The sequence below is a fragment of the Rhinolophus ferrumequinum genome, chromosome 20 (assembly GCF_004115265.2).
Source record: "Rhinolophus ferrumequinum isolate MPI-CBG mRhiFer1 chromosome 20, mRhiFer1_v1.p, whole genome shotgun sequence".
Taxonomy (NCBI): domain Eukaryota; kingdom Metazoa; phylum Chordata; class Mammalia; order Chiroptera; family Rhinolophidae; genus Rhinolophus; species Rhinolophus ferrumequinum.
The window spans coordinates 24,013,554-24,036,119 of NC_046303.1; the positions used below are offsets into that span (position 1 = coordinate 24,013,554).

General features: G+C 31.9%; 1 protein-coding gene across 7 annotated transcripts in view; it reads left to right on the forward strand.

Annotated features, from left to right (window-relative positions):
- DGKB (diacylglycerol kinase beta) overlaps positions 1 to 22,566 on the forward strand; it is a 698,162-nt gene that overhangs the window by 311,894 nt on the left and 363,702 nt on the right. For all 7 annotated transcript variants that reach the window (XM_033088916.1, XM_033088914.1, XM_033088918.1 and 4 more), the window contains 3 exons: positions 12,547 to 12,632; positions 14,848 to 14,937; positions 20,666 to 20,826. In XM_033088916.1, coding sequence (XP_032944807.1) covers positions 12,547 to 12,632; positions 14,848 to 14,937; positions 20,666 to 20,826 — 337 coding nt within the window. The remainder of the gene's footprint in view (positions 1 to 12,546; positions 12,633 to 14,847; positions 14,938 to 20,665; positions 20,827 to 22,566) is intronic.

Below are 22,566 nucleotides of genomic sequence, written 5' to 3' on the forward strand. Positions count from 1 at the left end.
ATGTAGTGACCTACTCCCACAATTTAATTATAAAGAATAATAATGAAGAGTGTACTCCATACTCAAATAGAATATTGATGCAACAACTAAGTAAAAAGTGAAATGGTAGCTTAACAATAACAACAACAACAACAATGATATAAATTGATTCAGCATATATTTATTCAGTGACTACCAGATGCCAGGAACGAATCTTAGCACTGCCAGTGCACTTTGAACAAAACAGACAATGCTTCCTGCCCTCACGACCTTATGTTTTAGTGGAGGAAGACAAATTAAACTAATAAATATACATTATGTCAGCAGAGAAATTGAACAGAATGTGCATGTGTAGTGAGTGTTCTGCGGTTGTTTTTTTAAAAATAGGCTCAGCAGGGAAGAACTCACTGAGTATAGACCTGAAGGAGATGAGGGAGCAAGCCATTCGGCCATTTCATAGAAGAGCCTTTAAGACAGTAAAAGAATCATGGTGGGAGAATATTTGACATGATTGGGGAACGTTAGAAAGAAGGCCAGGTAGCTGGAGAAGAATGGATAGCCGTAGCATATGAAAACAGTACTGAGGGGTCAGATGATATAGGGTCGTACAGTTACTGTGAGCATAATATTTAAGTTTACCCAGAACTCTTTTGGTCTATCCCTGGTGTTCTAGCATCCCTCCCGATTTAGCATTTGTCCAGGATTTTCTAATTTTAATTTAAGTGTTATTATTGAGTACATTACTAAATTCTTAAGATTATGAGTTTGTTAGCTCTCTAATTTGTACACCCAGCCTTTACTATGTTATCCTCTAGTAGAATGAAGACACGTGTATGTTCAATTAAGAGTTCTCACTTTAACACATAGTCATTATATCTGAAACATTTCCAGGAAAACAACTCTCTTTCCCCAACCCTTCCCACGCAGAAAGACAAACAACACCCTCCGAAGTGCAGTTTGCAGAAAGTTCAAAGTTGAAATGAAATGTGCAGTGAAACAACCTGTCGACCAATTGTTGCACCTGTTATGCCAGCCCACTGTGTTGTGGCTGGTGCCTCATGTCTCCCCAGTGGAAAGTGAAGGAGAACAGATATAACAATCATCGATGGCAGTGGAGATTGTGAGAAATCATAGGTTAGATGCCATAAAATATGTGTGAGAAAGAAAAGGTGATCAGTCCTGCCAAGAATGTTTAGTGACTAGTTTAAAATATTGCCTCGGTTTTCTTGGTTTTTTTTTTGTGTTTTTTTTTTCAATTAGACATGTAATATACATCTATATTTAGGTTTCGTAACACTTTCATTTTGTAATAAAACTTTACAGCAAAAATTAGCTCAAAATTAAAGTGCATATTAAATTAAAAAATAAATTCTGAATTTCTGTTTTTTAAAAAGTTGATGATGAAAACATACACAATGATTAAAGTATTATAAGCACAGAAATGGATAGAGGATAAAGATTCAAGACCAAAGAAAACACAAACAATTGCCAAGTTATTTATTGCAGAGGTGCAAAAAAAAAGAATGAGCAACATGTAAAATTGACAAAGCTCTCATTTTGAATTAGAAATAAAATAAAACATACATATATATTTATACAAATGTGAAGTTACTTACCTTCCCAACTCTGTTTTCTTCACAACTAGATCCAGAATAAAATAGGCTGTTCTCCCACTTCTCCATCTCTTCTTCAGTGCAGTTAGGGTTTTGACTTAGTCTCCATTGAGATTGCGCTTGTTGCTAATAAACTTGTAGGTGTTAAATCAAATAGCCTTGGCTGTTTCACCTTTCCTGAAAGTCTCTTCTCCCTTAATATTAGGAAATCAATGTCTGTTATCTCTGAGGTACTGCTTCTTTTATATTTGGATACATTCTCCTCAGACCATTCTTTTAATGTCACTTTCTCCTAGAATTTCATACCTAGAACTCCATTAATTTCATGTGCATATGCTGCTTAATTTTAGAATAATAGAATAAAAGTAATTTGTTGGATGTAGGCCTGGGAATATGTAGACTACAACCTTATGAGTTACGCTTTTTTCCATTCGCAGATGGGGATACATGACCAGAAGGCTTAAATAATTTGCTGAAGGTTTTAATCTCATAAAACAGCAGGTCCATGTCTGTTGTACACCAACAAGATACTTTAAACCTCTCCTTTATGGTCTCTCTTCCGATTCCCTTTCATGATTGTGATCAAGTGTAAATGGATTGCTCCTTCCATCTCAGATTTCTCTACAAAGCCCCATATAAATTTATTTAACTACTTACTCAACATTTCCATGTCAATGTCATATATGTATCTCACATTTTGCGTGTCTAGTATTAAACTCATTTTCTCATTCTTTCCCAAACTTGTTCATTGACTTTATTCTCTAACTTGATGAATGGAAAGACCATTCACTTTTCTGTCCTCCCTGAAAATGCATTGTTTCACACTGTCCAGCATTTCTCATCTAATCACTTTCCTAGTATTCTATATTTCCCCTCATTCTTACATATTAACCCTTCACTCAGTTCCTCCTCATGCCTGTCTCCCAATCTGTCAGTGAATTAACTTTTACAAAAGCTTCAAAATTCAACTCAGATGTCTCCACTTTTATTAAGCCAACTCTGATATCTTCCTCTACCAAATCTACATTAACTGCTTTTAAAGAACATCCCATGGTGACCGGAATTCTGTTTTCTTGTCCACCTTCTCAATTAAGTCAGTGAGATACATGAAGGCAAGGACTCTCTCTGTCTTGCTTTTGAATCTCTGCTATCTAACCCGTTTCCTGGTACACAGCTGTAGCTTTTAAATGCGTATTAAGTCAGGAAATTGAGGCCGATGATATTTAAAGTTACTTTTCTATATAAAGGTATCTCCCACTTTCCAAAAGTTTGTGTTACACCGCTTTGCTTTTAGGAAAGACCTACATTAGTACCTGTTTTCCCTAACTGAAAGAAATACAAAGAGGATTATCACTTTTACAAAAAAATGCCATGCCCATCATAAACGTACTACTGAACTTTTAGAAGGTGGGGAATACTCTTTGCTTTATGACATTTCAGTTAATGAAAGTTTTCATAGAAATTCACAGTGAAACCTATATGCGGATTTTCCATTCAATCTCCCTCTCCTTTTTTAGGCATTTGTAACTATACTTTTGTATTTGATCCTAGTCAAAGTAACTTTTTTTCTTTCTCTATGGAAGTCTAGAGTTACTTCCTAACTCATAAACCCTTCTTCCTTCACGTTCTAAAGTTAACTTGGTGAAGTGATCTGATTCATATAAAATGAAGTCATCACAGTTATTAATAATAAAAGCATTAGGATGACAGAATGGTTTTGCATAGAGTTGCCAAACAGATCCAAGAAACCTAATCACTTCTGCTGTTACATCTCAAGGGTTAATTTTAGACTGTACTTTGGACCACTGTCAATATCTCTCTGCTTTCTAATTCGAAGTTTTAAGAACGAAGTCTTCCAAGTTAACTTCTTTGAAAGATCAGGAAGTATGTATAATTTATAGTTAAATTAGAACACTTGGTCATATTTTTCCCTTAATTCTTCACTCCAAGGGGGGTGGGGGTGAGAGATGAGGGTAAGTGGGATCAAATATATGGTGATGGAAGAAGAACTGACTCTGGGTGGGGAACACACAGTGGGATGTATAGATGATGTAATACAGAATTGTACACCTGAAATCTATGTAATTTTACTAACAATTGTTACCCCAATAAATTTAAAAAAAAGAAGAAGAAGAAGAGGGACAGCAAAGGTAAGGCTTCAGGCAAGAAAAAGATCACAGAACATGATGACTAGAGCATTACCCGTGGGTAGGAGATTTATATTAACTGAGGTCAGAGATGAGGGGGGTCAGATTTCTAGGGTTTTAAATGCCAAAATAATCACAGATAAAGGGTCAATCCCCAATATATCAATAATTCTTAGAAATTGAGAAGGTAAAGGACAACAACCCAATATAAAAACAGACAAACGACAGAACAGTTCACTGAAAGAGAACAGTAATGATCCTTATACATATAAGAAGATGCACAACTTCATTCATCACAAGAAAAATGCAAATTAAAATTACATGGCGATACCATTTTTATCCACCAGATTGGCAAAAATACCAGAACTGGATAGTGAACTCAGCTGGTGCAGCTATGGGAAAACTGGCATTGTTGATAGGAGCATAAAATGGTGCGACTTCAATAGGCTACAATTTGGTAATTGTATTAGAAATATAAATGCATTCACTCTTCAAAAAAAAACAAAGAAAAACAGCAAAATAGTAAATCAGTTCTGCTTATGTAGTAGTCATGTAACTACAAACTTAAAAGAAAGAATTATATTTACAAATATATGCGTATGTCAGTAAACACATAACAGATACATGTGCATTAGTACTTTGAGCGATGGGGACACATGTACATGACCACAAACTTGAGTGCATATTTGTAGCTCTAAATATGCGATGTAAATACTGAGTTGATTTAACTCCCATCCATTCTAATGAAGAAAACTCTTACATTGCAGATGAGAGAAAATGACTAAAAAAAAAAAAAAAAGGTTGTTTCATATTCTTCAGTTAACTTGTCCGTTAAATACTAATTTATATTTGTATATTTAAAACATCCTTAAAGGGTTACTGTTTTCCATGTACCAGAATAAATGTATATTTTAAAGTGATAACTTTATAGACGTGTTTTGCTTATATTAATGAAATCATGAATAGTTTCAGTAAACGATCAAGGGTATTTTAGCTAAGTATTCTTTTGCTTTTATTCATTCAAAAATGACTTAAGAAAATTTGATATTCCTTTTCACACATTAATTTTCCAAGAATAATAATGCACTAGTCAAAAAAGAACACATATTTGGACCACATTACAGAGCCTATTATTCACTGACTGCTCTCTAACTCATATTATACTCGGGAGAATATTAAAGTTATTCAATGAGATAACATAGGTGTCCAAGGAGTAAATATTCTCTCGTTTTCTATCTCTCATTTTCTTTGTCATTTCACTCTGCCTCTTTCCCTTTATCTCTCTCTCCTTCCCTTCTAAAATAACACATATGCATAAAGAATGTTTTTGAGATTTTAGGAGATAATGGCATTAATGTTTCAATTATTAATAGTTCACTGGGATATTTATTTTCTCAAATACTCTGCAAGTTCTTTCTAGCTATGATGGTAACAGCATTGAATTATACTACATAAAATGCCCCTCCAAAAAAACCTATATGTTCACTGTCTATAAAATATCCTCAAAAGACATGTTGAATTTTTTGAAACAGGTGCATTTCCTAGTTTTCCTAAAATTTATGATGTATTGATAAAATAGAGCACAGAAGATATGAGATCGTAGGACATGGTTATAATTAGTTATGCTTTAAGCTGAAATGATGGGGGAGGCACATTCCAGTCGATGAATCATCACTTTGACGATGACATTATCAATATACACAGAAAAAACATGAATCTAACGCTCCCCGCATTTTGTACTACAAAATATAGAGAAAACTTTTTTCATAATTTCTTTATGAAATGGAAATTTCTTTAAAAATGGAAACTAGACTTCTGAATCTTAGATGAAATATCTTGATCTGCTTTGTGGTATTAAGCATCATAATATCACCACCCACTTTTTTTTTTTTAAACTGTAATATTGTGATGGCTGTTGAACAAATGTGATAAGAAAAGCATACCTTTTCAAAAGTTGCTACAGCAACAATACTACTATCAATAATACCAAGAGATGTATAGATGCAGCCTAGGTATTAGAAAACAAGATAGAAGGTATTAAGATTTCATTTTATAAACTATAAATATAGTTTCAAAAACAATAGTAGCATCACAAACCAAAAAAAAAAAAAAAGCCTGATTTTAGTGAGGCGAATGTGAAGCCATCTAATCCTCTAACTGTAAGAATAGTATGTAACCATGTACATGCAAGTATGAATATGAATTGAGCTGAATAATAGGAGATAAGTATGCTTGTTTCTGCTCTGAATGCTTAAATCAGAATGCATACGTTTCTTAAGGCATGCTCTTGAGGTAAACTATTTTTTTTCTAAACAAAGAAGAAGAAAAGGAAGAACAGAGGAGTTGGTGACATATGAAAAAGTCATTTTTGATCCTTCAACCTGTATTGCTTTAATATAAAGGAATATAAATATGTACAATTAAATGACCATTCACCCTGTATTATTGTGCTAATAATTATGAATCTCACATTAGTTGCCCTTCAGTATCAAGTAATATCATTTTATAACATATAATATATAGTATGTATATTGTTTAATACCCATACATATTTTTATTTTTATATATTCAAGCTCATTTCTGATACATCCAAATTATATATAAATGGCAGTATCATTTATTTTCTTAGACTATGCGAGATTAGGACAGAAAGAAATTCCTACATATTGTCATTTAAGAAAGTAAGACACTTTCCAAGATTATGGAATCGGTACTGCAGTTTCTCTTCTTTCTTAAAAAATTTTTCTGGTGTGCTTTTAAAATACTATTGTCGGGAACAAATGAAAACTTCCTAAATTTTATACATCAGTTTTATCTTAACAGTTACTAAAAATGGAAACTAGACTTCTGAATCTTAGATGAACTATCTTGATTTGCATTGTGGTATTAAGCTTCATAATATCACCACCCTTTTTTTTTTTTTTTTTTACTATGTAATATTGTGATGGCTGTTGAACAAATGTGATAAGAAAGCATTTGACACAGAACCATTAAACCCATATATTAACCATGGAGAGTCTCTTTTAAGTTTAGCTACTGTGAATAAATAGAAAATGCTCTACGAAATATTTAATGGCCAACATTGAAACCTCAAAAATCATTAACTCACTTCATAAATCTTTTTAAGTTTTAATTTCAATACATTTCCATAAAAACAGTATAAATAAATTCTGGATCCATGCATGATTACTTCATTGCAAAATGTTTATACGTACAAATTCTGCAAGTGAACCTCTAAAATTTATAGATGAAGAGTATATAGTGTTAAAGTTTCCACAAATGGGTATCTGTCTAGACACTCCTCATTCCCTCCCCATTGGTAGGATGACAGATGTGTGAAGTGGGAGCATCATATCTGCTAGTCTTTACAGCTTAATGTACAAAAAGTAAATGCCCACTTAGAGTCTTGCATTTTGACTCTTGCCAAGCTTCTTGGATTTGTTTCTTTTCAGTCACAGAATAGAAACACAGAAAGTGTGTTCCTCTCCACTTTCTGTCCCCAGTGCCATAAGCGGTTCTCCAAATAGTTCTCTGGCTACAGTTTCAGATTGGAGGTAGGAGAACTACCTCTTCACTGTCCATCCTGCTTGGCTTGCTAGAAAATTACCTTTGTGAAGATTTTGCCTGAATACTGGAGTTGAATACTGAATACTGGAGTTGAAGGAGGTGGAAAAATAGAGGAGTGGCACTCTGACCTATAAAACTATATACTACTTTGAAAGAAGGGAAAAATAATTAAATTAATAACCTGTGGATAGTACAATTTAAGTTTTTACATACACAATTTGTTTATATCTTAAAAATGACCAGTGAAGCAGACATTGTTAATTCCATTTTAAAAATAAGGAAACTGATACTCAGAATGATTCAATAATTGTCCAAGGCTCCTATTCAATGAATGAATGAAATAAGGAATGGATGAATCTCAAGGGAAAACAGCATGGATTGAGTGGAATAAAAGGTTGAGATAGGTCAATTTTTCAATCCATTGAGCAATCAATTTACAGAGAGTAAGCTGGTCTGACAGTCACATGGGGTTTATGTTTGGGGGTAGGATGCTGCTGAAGAACCATTGATGACAAATTTTAAAGAAAACAAGAATGAATAACAGATGAAACATCATCATGGAGTAGAAGAGCAATGGTGAGTCAAATGGGTGGTTAGGTTTTCACCAGAAACAATTAGCTCTATGGCAAACTTTTCAGCTACTGGCATATTTTGAAAAGCTTTTGTAGGCTTCAGTGACAAAAATCTTTGAAAACTTAGGTGGTAGACAAGTTGATACAGAAGTATAACTGGCAAAAACTGATTTAGGAAGAATTAGAAAATAAGAATTTTTTTAGTAATTATTAAAACACAGACAAATTCATACAGAAATATAACTGGCAAAACTGATTTAGCAAGAATTAGAAAGTAGAATGGTTTTCAATAATTATTAAAGGAATTGAAACAATTATATAAGACCTTAGTTAAAAAAAAAGAAAAAAAAATCAAAGACTTACTAGAGATTGTATAGTTTATGCACAAGAGCAAACCAATTTTAAGGAACTTAAAAAATTTTGCAAATCCTTCCTAAAAAAATAGAAAACGAAGGCATATTCTGTATTTCATTTTATGAGACGGAAAAATTTTGATAAAAAAAATTAGAGATGTTATCAGGAAGGAAAATAGGAAGTCCATTTTTTTAATGAAATGAAATGTACAACTTCTAAATAAGTTATAAACTCAAACCCAATTCTCTATAAAAATATTAATAAAAAATGTCCAATTTAGGTACGTGAAATGGTTGTAAGAATGGTTTAATGATATAGAAATGTATAAATATGCATTCCCATATTACTGATTAAATGGGATCAACCATATCAACATCTGAAAAGATGCAGAAAAAAGTTACCATTGAGTCAAAATAAAAATTATTACTGTAACAGGAATAGAAGAAAACCTACTTAACCTTATAAAAGGTGTCACTCAAAAAAGACAAGAAGAATAAAATCCCTACAACAAACATCAACCTAAATAGGGAAATTCGGGGAGTATTCCATTTAAATTCTGGAAGAAGATGTGAAGGTTCTGGATGAATACTCCGAATCAGCAATGTGCTCCAACCAGCATAATAAGACAAGAAAAGAAATAATAATTATAAGAATTGGAGATGACTAACAAAACCATTATTATTAGCATATGATACTGTTGTTTGCATAGAAATTCAAATTAATCTTCAAACAAAATATAGGCAATAGAAAAAATATGAGTAATGTGTTTGTTTATAAGATCAGTATATAAAAATCAAATATATGTATATATATATTTATAAGCAACAAAACATTAAAATTAATAATTTTTAAAATATTTGAAATAGTAACATAAATTGTAAATCAACCAAAAATAAATATAATAAAACATACATGCAAGACCTGTAAGCAGAAAATTTAAACTTTATTGAAGGTCATTAAACGATATGTAAATAAAAGAACACTCCTGTATTTATGGATGAGTAAACTTAACATTATACAGATGTTATTTTGCCCAAAATTGGTCTATAGGCTTAATGTAACTACAGTCAAAATTATGATTGGTTTTTCTTTGTTCTTATTTTTATTTTTGTGGAATATGACAAGTTAACTTTAAAGAGTGTCTAGAAAAGCAAAGAAGGGATAATAAATTAGATTATTCATGCTCTATGAGATATAGAATTCCTATAAAGCTATAATAATTATAAAGTGTAGTACTGGTACAGATATGGACAAATTCAGGAATAAAATAAAACAGACAGTCCGAAAAGACATGTTCTCATATGTGAAAATTTGACTTATAATGGAGCTTGCATGGTAGAAATTGAATTACACACTAAAAAAAAAAAAAAGAAAGAAAGAAAAAGATGAATTAAAAAATAAAGAGAAAATTCTGGGCACAACAGCCCAAAGGAAAGAAGGAAGGGAAAAAGGGAGAAAGAGAAAAAAATGTGAGAAAAAGAGAGCAGAGGGAGGGAGAAGAGAATAAGGGGATCCCTACTTCACACCACCACAATAGAATATAGTAAATTATATATGTATATAATATATATAATATGTATGTATAATATTTGCAACATAATGTATATGATGTATATATTTTATATGGTGATGTGAGATAGGGATTATAGTCTATATATTGATATATTGATAATAGACCATAATCCCTATCACACACCACCACTTAGCATTTCTGTCAAAAGTCAAACTGAAATTTAAAAGAGTATAGCTGAATTTTTTTTTGACCTCTGAGTAAGCAAACATCTTACACAAAACGGGCCTACCACTAGCTACTTACGATACCTAGTCACTTAAGAAAATGTTGATAAATTTGAATACATTAAAACAAAACCTTGTTTATTAAAATACGCATTCATTAAACTAACAAAAATCTTTCAAATTTAGAAGATATTTGCAAAAATGATATAAATTAAGAACAAATAAATAATTTTTACAAATCAATAAGAAAAGAGTAAAGAAAAGAGCCAAAGAGCTTGAACTGGCATTTCACAAAAGAGGAAACACATGGCATTAAACAGTGCGATACTATTAGTGTTAAAGATGACAGGCTCTGCCAAATCTTATGTAGGCATCGGTACAACTTTGGGAAACAAAGTTGCACATAAGGAAACCCTGCTCCAAAGGTAGCCACTGCCCACGATCCGTAGCAAGCATGTCCAATAATGCAGTTTTTTAAAAGAACATAAAACTAATCCCAAATGTCCATTGACATTGATTTAAAAAGGCATGCTCACATAAATTATATTTAGCAGTAGAAATTGAATAACTTCAATAACACATGGAAAGAAATTCAGCTACCATATGACTAAATCGTAGTAACAATATTAAGCTGAAAAAGCAAAAAGCAAACAAAATGTTGTTTATGGCACGCACATGGTAACCCAGGATTCAGAATAGTGCTCAGCTTTGTGAATGAGAAAGTGGGATGCTCTAGGAAAAGAGCACAGAGGCATATGTAAGTTATTGAAAATACTCTACCCTTCGGAGTCGCCAGTTGGTACACAGGTGTTGTATTATACATAATATTATGTATTATATAACATAAGCAAACCAACTGGTAATAGACTGGAAGAAAATATTGCAACATATATAACAAAAGGTAAATATTCACTGTATAATATATAAGGAAATACATGAAAATTTCATGTTCTAGCTATTCATGGTTTTTATATGATGGTGGGGTTTCATTATTTTTTTATACATTTCTACTATATGCATTGTATTATTTTAAGAAATTTTTTCTAATACTCATTTAAGTGAAAGTATCACTTATACTATGTGAAGAGTTTATAAGATAATAAAAGACAACCCAATGGAAAAGAGGGACAAGGCGTTGAAGACGCAGTTCACAGAAGAGGTCACACTTCTGCTATAATCCTACAGAAATACACTCAGCCCACGAGTAAACAGGGATGTGATTTGACAATAATAGCATGATGTGGTTTTTCATTATTATTAAAAAAATATCATAAAGTTTTTGGATTTGCAAATAAATGAACACTTACATCTTCTATAATGGAAACCATTCAGAGAGTAATATGATGCTATAGCGAATCTTTTCCCTTCTAGAATAGCCTTCAAAACATGCACATGTTCACATAAATGCTCTTGAAATGATGCACTATGATACTTATATTTTTGTAATAGTGACACTAGAAATAGTTTTAAAGTACATGAAGATAAGTGGTTTACTAAATCATGGAATGTACACCGTATGTAATACATTCTCTTATAAATTACGCCACGACACTCTTCGTGCTGACACAGAAAGATCCCTTAGACATTTTTAAATCTAAAAATGCACACAAATTAACAGGATGTACAACAATCCCATTCATGTTAAAAATGTGTGTAATAAAATTCATATGTGTATGTTCCTATGTGTAAATATACAGGAAAAAAATCTTCGATGATTGCATATTATATCTTATTACCAGTTCTTACCTCTGGGGCCGGGGGGTGAAGAGACATATTCCAAATATGTATGTCCTGTTTCAGTTCTTTCATTGCATATCAATAGGCATGCATGATTAAGTAACTGGCTGCATTACTCGCCTTTGTCACTTTCCCCAAGGTAGTTTGCATTAATGTGCACACTGCATGCAGTAGCCTCAGAAGCAGTGGGCATTTATTTCAGCTGACCCAGCAATGAGGCATGAGTGTTCCTGGGTAGCAAACACTGTGGGTCAAGTCAGAAGACAGGGGGAGCTTGGCTCCTATTTGCAGATTGTTATGTCAGAGAGAAACATAGAAACTCATGGTAGAACCTCAAAAACAGCCTGATCAACATCTCCCAGTAAAGGAGAAGGCGGAAAACTCTCAGACTTATTTACTGACAAAATATGTTTATCTAATTACTCAAAAGAGAAGTTTTGATTAATAAAAATGTTTAAATGCTATATAGTACATGGCACTATATGATATAGTACATGGATTATATTAACTGTAGATCGCATCTGGGAGAATATCTTAATAAAAGTTATAATTTACAAATTTTGCTTTTTGTAACTCAGAGTTGATAAAATAAAAATAAGAAATATATATTATAGAATCTGGAATATATAATTAAAATATGTTTACATCAAGATGTTAATATTTATATTTTATAGTTTTATTCTTGATAAGAATTTAATATTTTTCAATAAAATATTTGAGATTTTACAGTTTTTATAAAATAACAATACCTTTCATTCAATAAAATTCTAAGAATGAGAAACCAAAAAAGTCCTAATTTTAAAAATATCAATCATGTGTCACAACATGCTTATTTTTCAGGTTAAACTTTTTCCGGGATGTTTCTGACTTCAGAGTGTTAGCCTGCGGTGGAGATGGAACAGTGGGGTGGATTTTGGATTGCATAGGTAATGAAGACACTATTTAATGTGGTTCTGGTGAGAGTGGTAACCTTCAATTCTGTATATTTTGCTTATTTATTTTATTAATGTGTTGATATCTGTGGATGCTACAGTGGTATATTTGGAAATCTGGCATCTTGCACACTATTTACTGGTTTAATTCTATATTTCAAAATTTCAATTAACAAAATAATAGACAAGTGTCTAGATATCCTTCTTTTCTCATCAATTTCTCATGTAATTTAGTAAATCCTCAGTTATTTTGAAATCAGGCTCAACAAATTCCATTTGTCTCTTTGCCCTAGAGAGGGAGCCAAAGAGGATTTTAGCATTTGTGATAAAGTCTGTCACATCGATGTACTTATTTTGTTTAAGCGTGCAACCTAGAAACCTTACCCTCTGTATTTTTCATATCATCAGCAATCACTATTATCATCCTCATAGCTAATTTTTATTTACTATGGACTAATAGCCCTTGTGCTACGATTTTTATCCCAGTCATCTTAATTCTCGCAAATCTATGACATTGTTAATAATCCTATTGACAATGGAGACAGGGAATCTAAGGCTTCAAGAGGTTAAATGATTAGACCAAAACCCTATAGTTGTGAACTGACAGAGCTGGGATTGGAACCCATGCTTTAAACTTTTTCTATATCGCCTCTTTGTGCAAATTTTAAAGGCTTAATTTTTATAAGCAAACAAAACTGGTGTACAACTAAAGATGAAAGGGAGACTTGTCACAAATAAAGCTCGATATGTTCAGAAAAATTATCCGGTGTTTCAGACACAGCCAGCTGTCAGAAGGGATTACTGGTCAGTAAACTAGATCATGAATTTGCCTTTATGAGGACTTAAATCCAAAACAAATATTCACTTCTTAAGTTCTCATTTCAGTTACTACATGACCAATTCTTTGTTAAAAATAGACCCTTTCACAAAAAGGAAATTTTGGGAGTGGCCTGTTAGCTCTCAGTTGGTTAGAGTGAGGTGCTGGTAGCACCAAGGTTGTGGGTTCGATCCCCATATGGGCCACTGTGAGCTGCACCCTCCTTAAAAAGAAAAAAAGGAAATTCTTGAATCAAAAGAAATATTATTATGTGTATTGAAGCAAACTTTTATTTAGTGAATATTTTATATGTGAAAATATTCAAATTAAAAGTGAATACAAGTTGTCAGCACACTTTTGGTAAGCATCTGAAGACTATACTAACATTTTTGTTAAAAAAAGAAACTGAAAATTGTGTTCCTTGGCTTTCTAATGAAAGATGTACTTAATATGTTACATTTAAGGAGAAAACCAGAATTCAATAATTGCAAAAATCAAAGAGTTTCTTGAACAATTTCTGAGGACTTGTGAGAATTTTAGAGTGAAAATAGTAGGATATTATTGGTTTGTTTTAATCCCCACAATCTAAGTTAGCCTTGCCTGTTAAAAACTGTGGTACATCCCTAATTAATCTATTCCCTTCCCATGTTTACATGTAGATGCATACTCTCTGAGCATGCATTTGAGAAGAGAGAAAAAGTAGAGAAAAGTAATATATGTTTGTAAGAGTCATTCAAGGCTCATCATGATTCAAACAAAAGCATAAGGAAGTTCAATGGCAGAGATTTTTACTGCTCTGAGCTCAAAGCATTATGTTATGGAAAGTTGAATGTCTAAGAAATCCTGCTGACCTCATAGTTACCCAGCTCCTCTGTTGTTTAACACAAAGCAGCACCGTGGTGGGGACAACACAACGATATTGTGAGCACTTTACTAGCTTTTAGAATTTGATTGTTTTTAAAATATTCCTTAAAATAAAATGTATCTCGAGTTGATGTTGCAAAAGGACTTTATACAGGAACCTACCCCTACACTCTGGTGATGCCCCTGTTTCTATATTCCTATGCTACATATTCCTGCATCCCTGAGAATTTTAGTGGAGTTAAATCAAACTTACCACAGTTTTTAACTGGGTCAATATATTTACAAGACTTTCCTCGTGCATGATTCTTGAGAATGCCAGTCACTTGGTGAATAATGGCATTTGTTTGTGTTTTAGAATTTGCTACAAATACATACAGATGAATCATAATTTATAATTATATATATCTATGAAATGTAAATTTTCTGTTTATAAGTCCCTCGTGGAATGTCTTCATTTCATGCTAAGCTGTCTTCTTACTATTGTTCTACCTGTGATCAAAATTTTGTTTTACTTTTTCAATTCCACAGAAAAGGCTAACATAGTCAAGCATCCTCCAGTTGCCATTCTGCCTCTTGGGACCGGTAATGATCTAGCAAGATGCCTGCGATGGGGAGGAGGTAAAACAGCCTCAACAATAATGAAAATCTAGAAAAACAACAACAAACAAACAAAAAAACAGAAACAAAAAACAAAATACAGTGCAGAACACCCTGCGCACCATAAACCCAGCATTTTTTTTTTTTACTAAATGGCAATTGCCATGTGCTTTTAGCAAATGTAATTGTTGGCAAATATATAGTATATAATTTTGAACACAAACATGGGGTAGAGAAACAAATAGTGGACCAAGAGTTAGACTGTGAGTGTTGGGCTTTAATCTGATACTAATTATAGACTTGATGGGGCAGGCAAGCTTCCAGACCTTTCTGGTTTGGGGGTTTCTAATGTGAGAAATGACATGACCATGGATTAACTCTAATGTTCAGATTTTTAATCTCTGAGCTGTGTGGTAAAATCAAAAACAAAAGAAAAATGTACGTGCTAATGAATGACTTGTCCAGGAATGAACACATTATTTTGAGACCCACTTTACATCAGACAGTGTTTTCTGCACTTGGGATGCAGGGTTAAGAATAGAAAATATAGGCTTGTATGCAAAAGGGTCTTAAATTCTAGTGGCACATAAAGTCATTTATTAAATTGTGAGACTTCCTACTAACAAGTAAGCAGATAACTAACATACTGAACGGCCTCACTGAGGAAATTACAAGATGACATAGCGAAATCCCTAATGGATGGATAAAGAGAGCCTTATAGAACTGAGAGTGGACTTTATAAGCAGAGGGAACAGCAAGTTCAAAGGCTCAGAGATACGATGGCACTTGATACACTCAAGGAACTCAAAATGGAATAGTGTGGATGGAACAGTATGAGTAGGGGAAAATATTTCAAGATGAGGTCTTAAAATATTTTGAAGTATCATTAATATACTTAACTGAAAATACCAAAGGAAAGAATACCCGATTTTGCTAAAGCAGCAAGAATTGAATCCTAAATATTTTTAGCATCTAAACTCAGAGATGTTTGAAAAGTGTCTACTGAGTGCGAAACAGAAGCCCTTGGGGAGCTTGTTAAAAATATAGTGACCTGTGAAGACTCCAAATATGCCAAACAGAAATCTCTGGGGGTGGGACCTGGGCAGATGATTTAAAAAAAAAAAATAAAAAATAAAATAAAATAAAATAAAAAAAAACTCCCTAAGTAACTCTAATTTACAACAAAATTTAAGAATTGTTTCATGAGTCTCTGGCCAACTGGTGAAACCTGAGCTGTATATATGTGTATGTGTGTAACAAAGAGTTGGAGACTAAGGTTAAAAACTTGGCATATGCTTTATTTGTGATTTTCAGTAAGGATATAATTTAGTAAAATAATATTATAAAATATTAAGTTGAATTTCATAATCAAAAGTGAGATGACAAATAGATAGGAAGATTCATAGATAGGTACATGAATAGAACCATTGCTTATGAGATGCTTGCATTTGCCAGGGCTTATATTTGTGTATGGATTCAAAGGAAGGGAATCATGCATTTGGCTTCTAGTTGTATTCTTCAGGAAAATATTTTTGATGTTTGAAAATTAAGGAATTTATTTTTGTTTCGAACTAACAAATGGCTTAAATCTAAAAATTGACACATAAGTTCCATTTTGAGCATAGCTAATGATTTTCTTATTAAAATGTTTTAAAGATATCAGTGGCCAAAGACACGTGAATTATAGTATATGTCAAAGTATATATTAATGACAAACTATGAGTGCTTAGCATGTGTTGGCATTGTTCTAAGTGCTAGATACAGAGTGAGGAAAAAAAAATGTCTCCTACTCTTTTGGAGATTACATTTTCATTGATGACTGAAGCAATAAATCAATGAACAATGAAATACGCAATTGCAAAATAAGATCAAGGCTATGAACCAAAAAGAGTATTCTTTAGAGAAAAACAGAAGGGAGACGGCTAGATGGTCAAGAAGGCCTCTCTGAGGAAGTAACTGGATTTAGAACATGCGAAAGGAGAAATAGCTCCTGTATTAAAAGGCCTGAATGAAGGCTGATGTGACTATTGAAGTTGTCATGGGGTAGTAGACGGGTAAAGATTGAGGGGGGTGAATACTGTGAGATTGGAGAGATAATCATGAGCCAGACGATACAGGGGCTTGGTGGTCATGATAAGAATTTTATTTAATTGAACCTGAAGAAACTTTGAAATAGTTGGAAGAACAGCATGACACAATGACATTTATGTTTTCAAAACTAGATGAATTTGGGGATGTAAAATTAACTGTTAAGAAAATGCAGAAATGTGGAGAATTACAGTTTTCCAAATGAGAACTTTATTAAAGGATGAAAGGATTGGTCTAGGGTGGTGGTTATGCGAATGAGACAAGTAGGCCGACTGGAGTGCATTTTGGGGGATAGACTGAGAGAACTTCACAGTGGATTGGATAGGCGCTTTAGAGAAAGCAAGGTAGCAAGGGGGACTGAAAGATGCCAAAGTTCAGCAATTAGGAAAATGGAGACGGGATAGAGTTTACTAATTTAAAAAAAAGCACTGGAGTGAGATTATTTCTTGAAAGAGGTGAAACTGAGCAAGTTGTGTAACAACTGTGTGCTTCAGATACCTCATTAGAATTTGAAGATCATAATAGTGCCTGACTCACAGGTTCTTATGCCGAACTATTAAATTGTTTTCCCAGTGTCTGTGGTGAGCACTTTATATAGCTGTGGTAATTATCATTATGTGAAACATTCAGAAAAGAAAGTGCTTTATTTAACCAAAAATCATTTGATTCATTTAAGTTCATATAATATATTGACTTGAAGCTCTTTTTTTATAAGAATATTTTTCCGTATTTTGGAAAATGTAACACTGTAGGATGATAGGCTGTCCTAGGGCATTTGAAAAATATGTAATTTATATTCTCTTTGTAATTTTTCTGGCAATTATTAGTATAACAAAAATTTGAAGATCATTACAAGAAAAAGCATTTTGTAAAGAGTAAGAGGCTAAGAGACAGAATTGTAGATTGAAAACTTACAAGTGCTTGTTTTTGCTTTTCTTTATGTTATTTTCATTTGTAAAAATTTCTCTAATTCTAGGTAAATTCAGTCATTATAATAACATCATATCATTAAATAGAATATAAATATTAATTATGTTTTCATTTTGTTTCTTAGCCTAGAGTGATTATAGACTTTAAATAAAAATAATGAAAACAAAATAGCACCATTCTTTTCTGGAAAGAAGCTTTTGCTTGCATATTTAGTGATTTAATTTGTTTTTCTTTTTTGTTTAATATGATATTCTTCAGTGCAGGAATCCTATTTATAGTTATGGATCATTATTTAACAAGCTCAAGCATAGATAAATATAGAAAAGTAGAGCATAGATATTTGTAAGGTAGGGGATTATAGTTTGGAATTCTTTATCTTTGTGAAAAGTTCACCTAGTTCTAAAATATAGATTTTGTGAGGCTCAAAATAGGTCTATTTACTGCCCATCTTCACATTTTTTCTTGCCTAGCAGTCTGATTGATACCAGTCTTTCTCATATTTATTCATGAAAAGTTTGAGACTCTATATAGTGGTAAAGATTTGAAGTTAAATAACCTTACTAGAATCTAGCTATGGTCATTAATTTTTACTAAATTTATTTCTATTATGTTCTTTGCTGGTCAGTTGCTGTTCCCACATTTTTCTAGTGTTCGGTTGAAACTTGCTATAATTAACCTAAACTGTAGGTGAGGACAAACTCAATATTTGATTTAAATCATTATTATTTATTCATATTTCTGTTGAGTGTGTATGTATGTGGGTGTGTGTATATATATATCTATATATATCTATATATATAGATATAGTGCTATACTTTCATATGGTATATTATATTATACTATACTGTATTATATAAATACATGTAAATTCATTTATGTCTAAAAACTCATTTATTTTCAAATGAGTAGAGTTTAGAAAATAAGTGAATATATTTAACTTTTTTTATTCAATTCACTAGAGAAATATATATGAAATTTATTTGGGAGGTTATTATTTTTTCTGTTTAAAATAATTTAAAAATTAAGAGTTTAAAAATTGAGAATAAAGGTTGAATTAAGAAACATCTTAAAGATAAGTAAGTTTAGTAATCATAGTCTTGTAGTTTTAAAAATTCAGTGTTTTGTCATTTAATGCAATTGTATGCAATTATGTATGTTCATAGTTTTTTATTTATGCTATAACTATGATGACAGCCATTGAAATATTTGATACTTTTACTATTTATATCTGTGTAATCATTGTTTACTCTTTGCTGTATGAGTTAAATAGTGCATAATTATTTTTTAAACCTATGTATGATGAGAAGTGAGGGTAGTCTCCAAAATAGGTATCCCTAGATTCTGGCTGCCTAGACCCTCTAATAATTCATTGAACAAATATACCATAAATGTGATTTATTAGTCTTTAGAGAATTTTCGCATATTACAGTGTCTATTCTGTTTTCTTTTAACCCAGTTAGTTTTCCCAATGTTATGTGTGCTAACATATCTAATGAGGACTCATAGCCTCTGGCATTTACTTGTTCAACAAATACATTATTAAAATGTAGACTAAAGTTGAACATAGAAAAAAAGTCTATGAAAATATTGTTCCAACTCAAAGTATCATTTCAAGAGAGAGTGTGTATGAGTGTATAGAGAGATATATTATTTAAGTTAGTTCAATATTTCAAATTCTGATGTAATTGTTATCATCAGTATCGTATTGAAAATTTTCCATTCTTGTGTCTCATGTACTAAGACATTTTATGCATTTTCTCTTTTATTCTCCTTTAATTCTCACAACAAAACTAAGTTTTATAGAGGAAAAAACTGTTGAGGGAGATTAAAAGCAAATGCTTAAGGAAGTAATATAGTGAGGATTAGACTACAGTCTTAAATATAATGTTATATACCTATAGAAACCTTTAAGAAAAAGTATATTAAAAAAATTAAGTCTTTTCAGGCTATGTTGATTATCTGTAATAGATTCATTAAAACGTGGATTTGCATTTACTCTAAGGCAGATCTAGTATAAAAGATCTTATAACGAGAAAGATGCAAATAACTATATGCAGTGTACTAATTCTAAGATAGAGCTAGTTGTGAGAACTATGTTCTGTAGTACTGCATGGAATCCATTGTTTTGAGGGTGAAGGTTCCAGAAGTAAGTGCTATCAAATATAAAAGCTGCAGAGGGAATAGAAGCAAACCACCCAAAATAAAGGGGATACTCTGGATAGATAGAATAAGAATGATATGGCACAAAGTTAGAGAGTGAAGGACTTTCTATCTAAATTGAAAGTTCTTTATAACTAGAAGGAGAGCATGAGAATAAGAGAGTGATGGAAAGAGACAAATCTAAAATGGCATGCAGGAGTTTTACTTCAGCACCTGGGTACAGGGTGTTGCCTTTCTAAGAGATGGTTCACAGGAGAAAGATATAGAAGCAGATAATTAATTACATTTTGAATATGTTGATATAAAGTTTGTGGGGGTTTGCAGTGGAGATGTTTATTTGACAGTTGGCTCTACTGAAAATTTGTGCCACAGGAGAGAAACATGAGTTGCAAATTAAAGCTAAAAGTAAAATATTGATATGAGTGAATAATTCACTTCTTATATTAGAATTTGCTTTAAATGTATTAATTAGCTTTAGAATGATACACACGCATACACAAACTCAAACACATATAAATACAGCGTTTGTATTTGGTTATACTTTTTTCTCAAGATACTTTCTTTTCGTTAGGTTATGAAGGTGAGAACCTGATGAAAATCCTAAAAGACATTGAAAACAGCACAGAAATCATGTTGGACAGGTGGAAGTTTGAAGTTATACCTAATGACAAAGATGAGAAGGGAGACCCAGTGCCTTACAGTATCATCAATAATTACTTTTCCATTGGCGTGGTAAGATATTCCAGTAAATGTTCTTTTTTTTACCAGTTCTGAATAATTACTGTCTGTCAACTCTTACACTATGAAGGTTTACTGATTATAAATAATTTATTTTATCTTTGTGTCAGCAAAACACCTCTTTAAATGGGTAAAGATAAAGCTTATGATTTTAAAGTCCGAGTATCAGCAATACATAATTTTTACGTGTTAAAGGAAAGCAACTATATATTTTTTTGTAATTGGTTTGACTATTTGTGTTACTGAAATGAAGGTTAGTATGGTTTATGATAATGGTTTAATTACAAGTTTAGAGTATAAGCTAAAGTTCCACATTAGTAAAAATGTGAAAACAATTAATCAAATTTACCTTATTTTGAGATCTATATTATAAAATCATCATAATTTATTAGGTTTTTACATATAGCCATGTTTAAATTTATGGTTAAGTCTCAAGTCTAAGAAAAATACTGCTACTATTCTCAAGTGGTTAATAAGTCAAAAGGCTAACTTTTCATTTAATTTCTTGAAAATCTTAGACTGAAAGTAAAATATCACTTGGCAATTGAGAGTTAATAAAATTTTAATCCTTAAGGAATATAACTATATGTATATATATATTACATATCTAACCAGAGAATTTTGAAGTCTAAAATGTATATTATCTACAGCATTGCATTCCATTTTATATGCCACTCAATATTTTCTTGTCATTTCATATTCTATCACGTGCACCTGTGCGTGCGCGCACACACACACACACAAACACACACACACACACACCACTCGTAGACTATAAAAATCATTGGTTGAATCTATGAACTTAGGAATCAAGCTACTTTAGGTAAGTAAGAGTCCTTTAGCAAATTTTATATTCTGATCATTTATCTGTACCATGATAGTTATTTTTTTTCTCCCTCATAGTTATAAATAATGTGATTATACATTTAAAAAAGAAACTCAAATAATGGTGTATAATGAAGGCTAAATATACAATCATTACTAATACTATGACCATTATTATTATTTGCAAGAAAAATGTAAGGACTTGATCCATAGAAGTCCTTCTATTTATATTTGATATGAATATGAACACTATTTTAAACAGCTTTATTGGCGTATAACTTATATACAACCTAACTCACTCATTTGAAGTGAACCTTTTAAGGATTTTAATAAATATTCAATTTTAGAGCATTTTCATTACCAAAATGTGAACCTTCATGCTGATTTGTAATCAATTCTTGCTCCTTTCCTCAGCCCCAAGCAGTATCTAATCTTTCTGACTCTAAGATGGATGTTTCATGTAAAAGAAATTATATAATACATAGTCTTTCACATCTGGTATCTTTCACTTCACATGTTTCTGAGGTTCACTCATATGAACTGTGAGAATACTGTATTCCTTTTCATTGCTGAATTGTATGAATGTGTCACATATTTTCATCTATTCACCCGTTGAGGAACATTTAAAGTATTTCTAGCCTTTGGATATTATGAATAGTACCACTGTTTTGAGTCATTTTAGTGATTTTGTTTGTTTTGGTTACTATACTTTTTAACTCAGAATTGCTATTTGATTCTCTTTTTACAATTTCTATATCTTTAATCACTATTTTCTATTTGAAGTTGTTATGCTTTCCTTTGTTCTTTAAACATGGTTTACTTTAGTTCTTTTTACATGTTTATAATAGCTGTTTTGAAGTACTTGTCTGTTAAGTCCTACATCTGGAGACCGTCAGAGAATTTGATAAC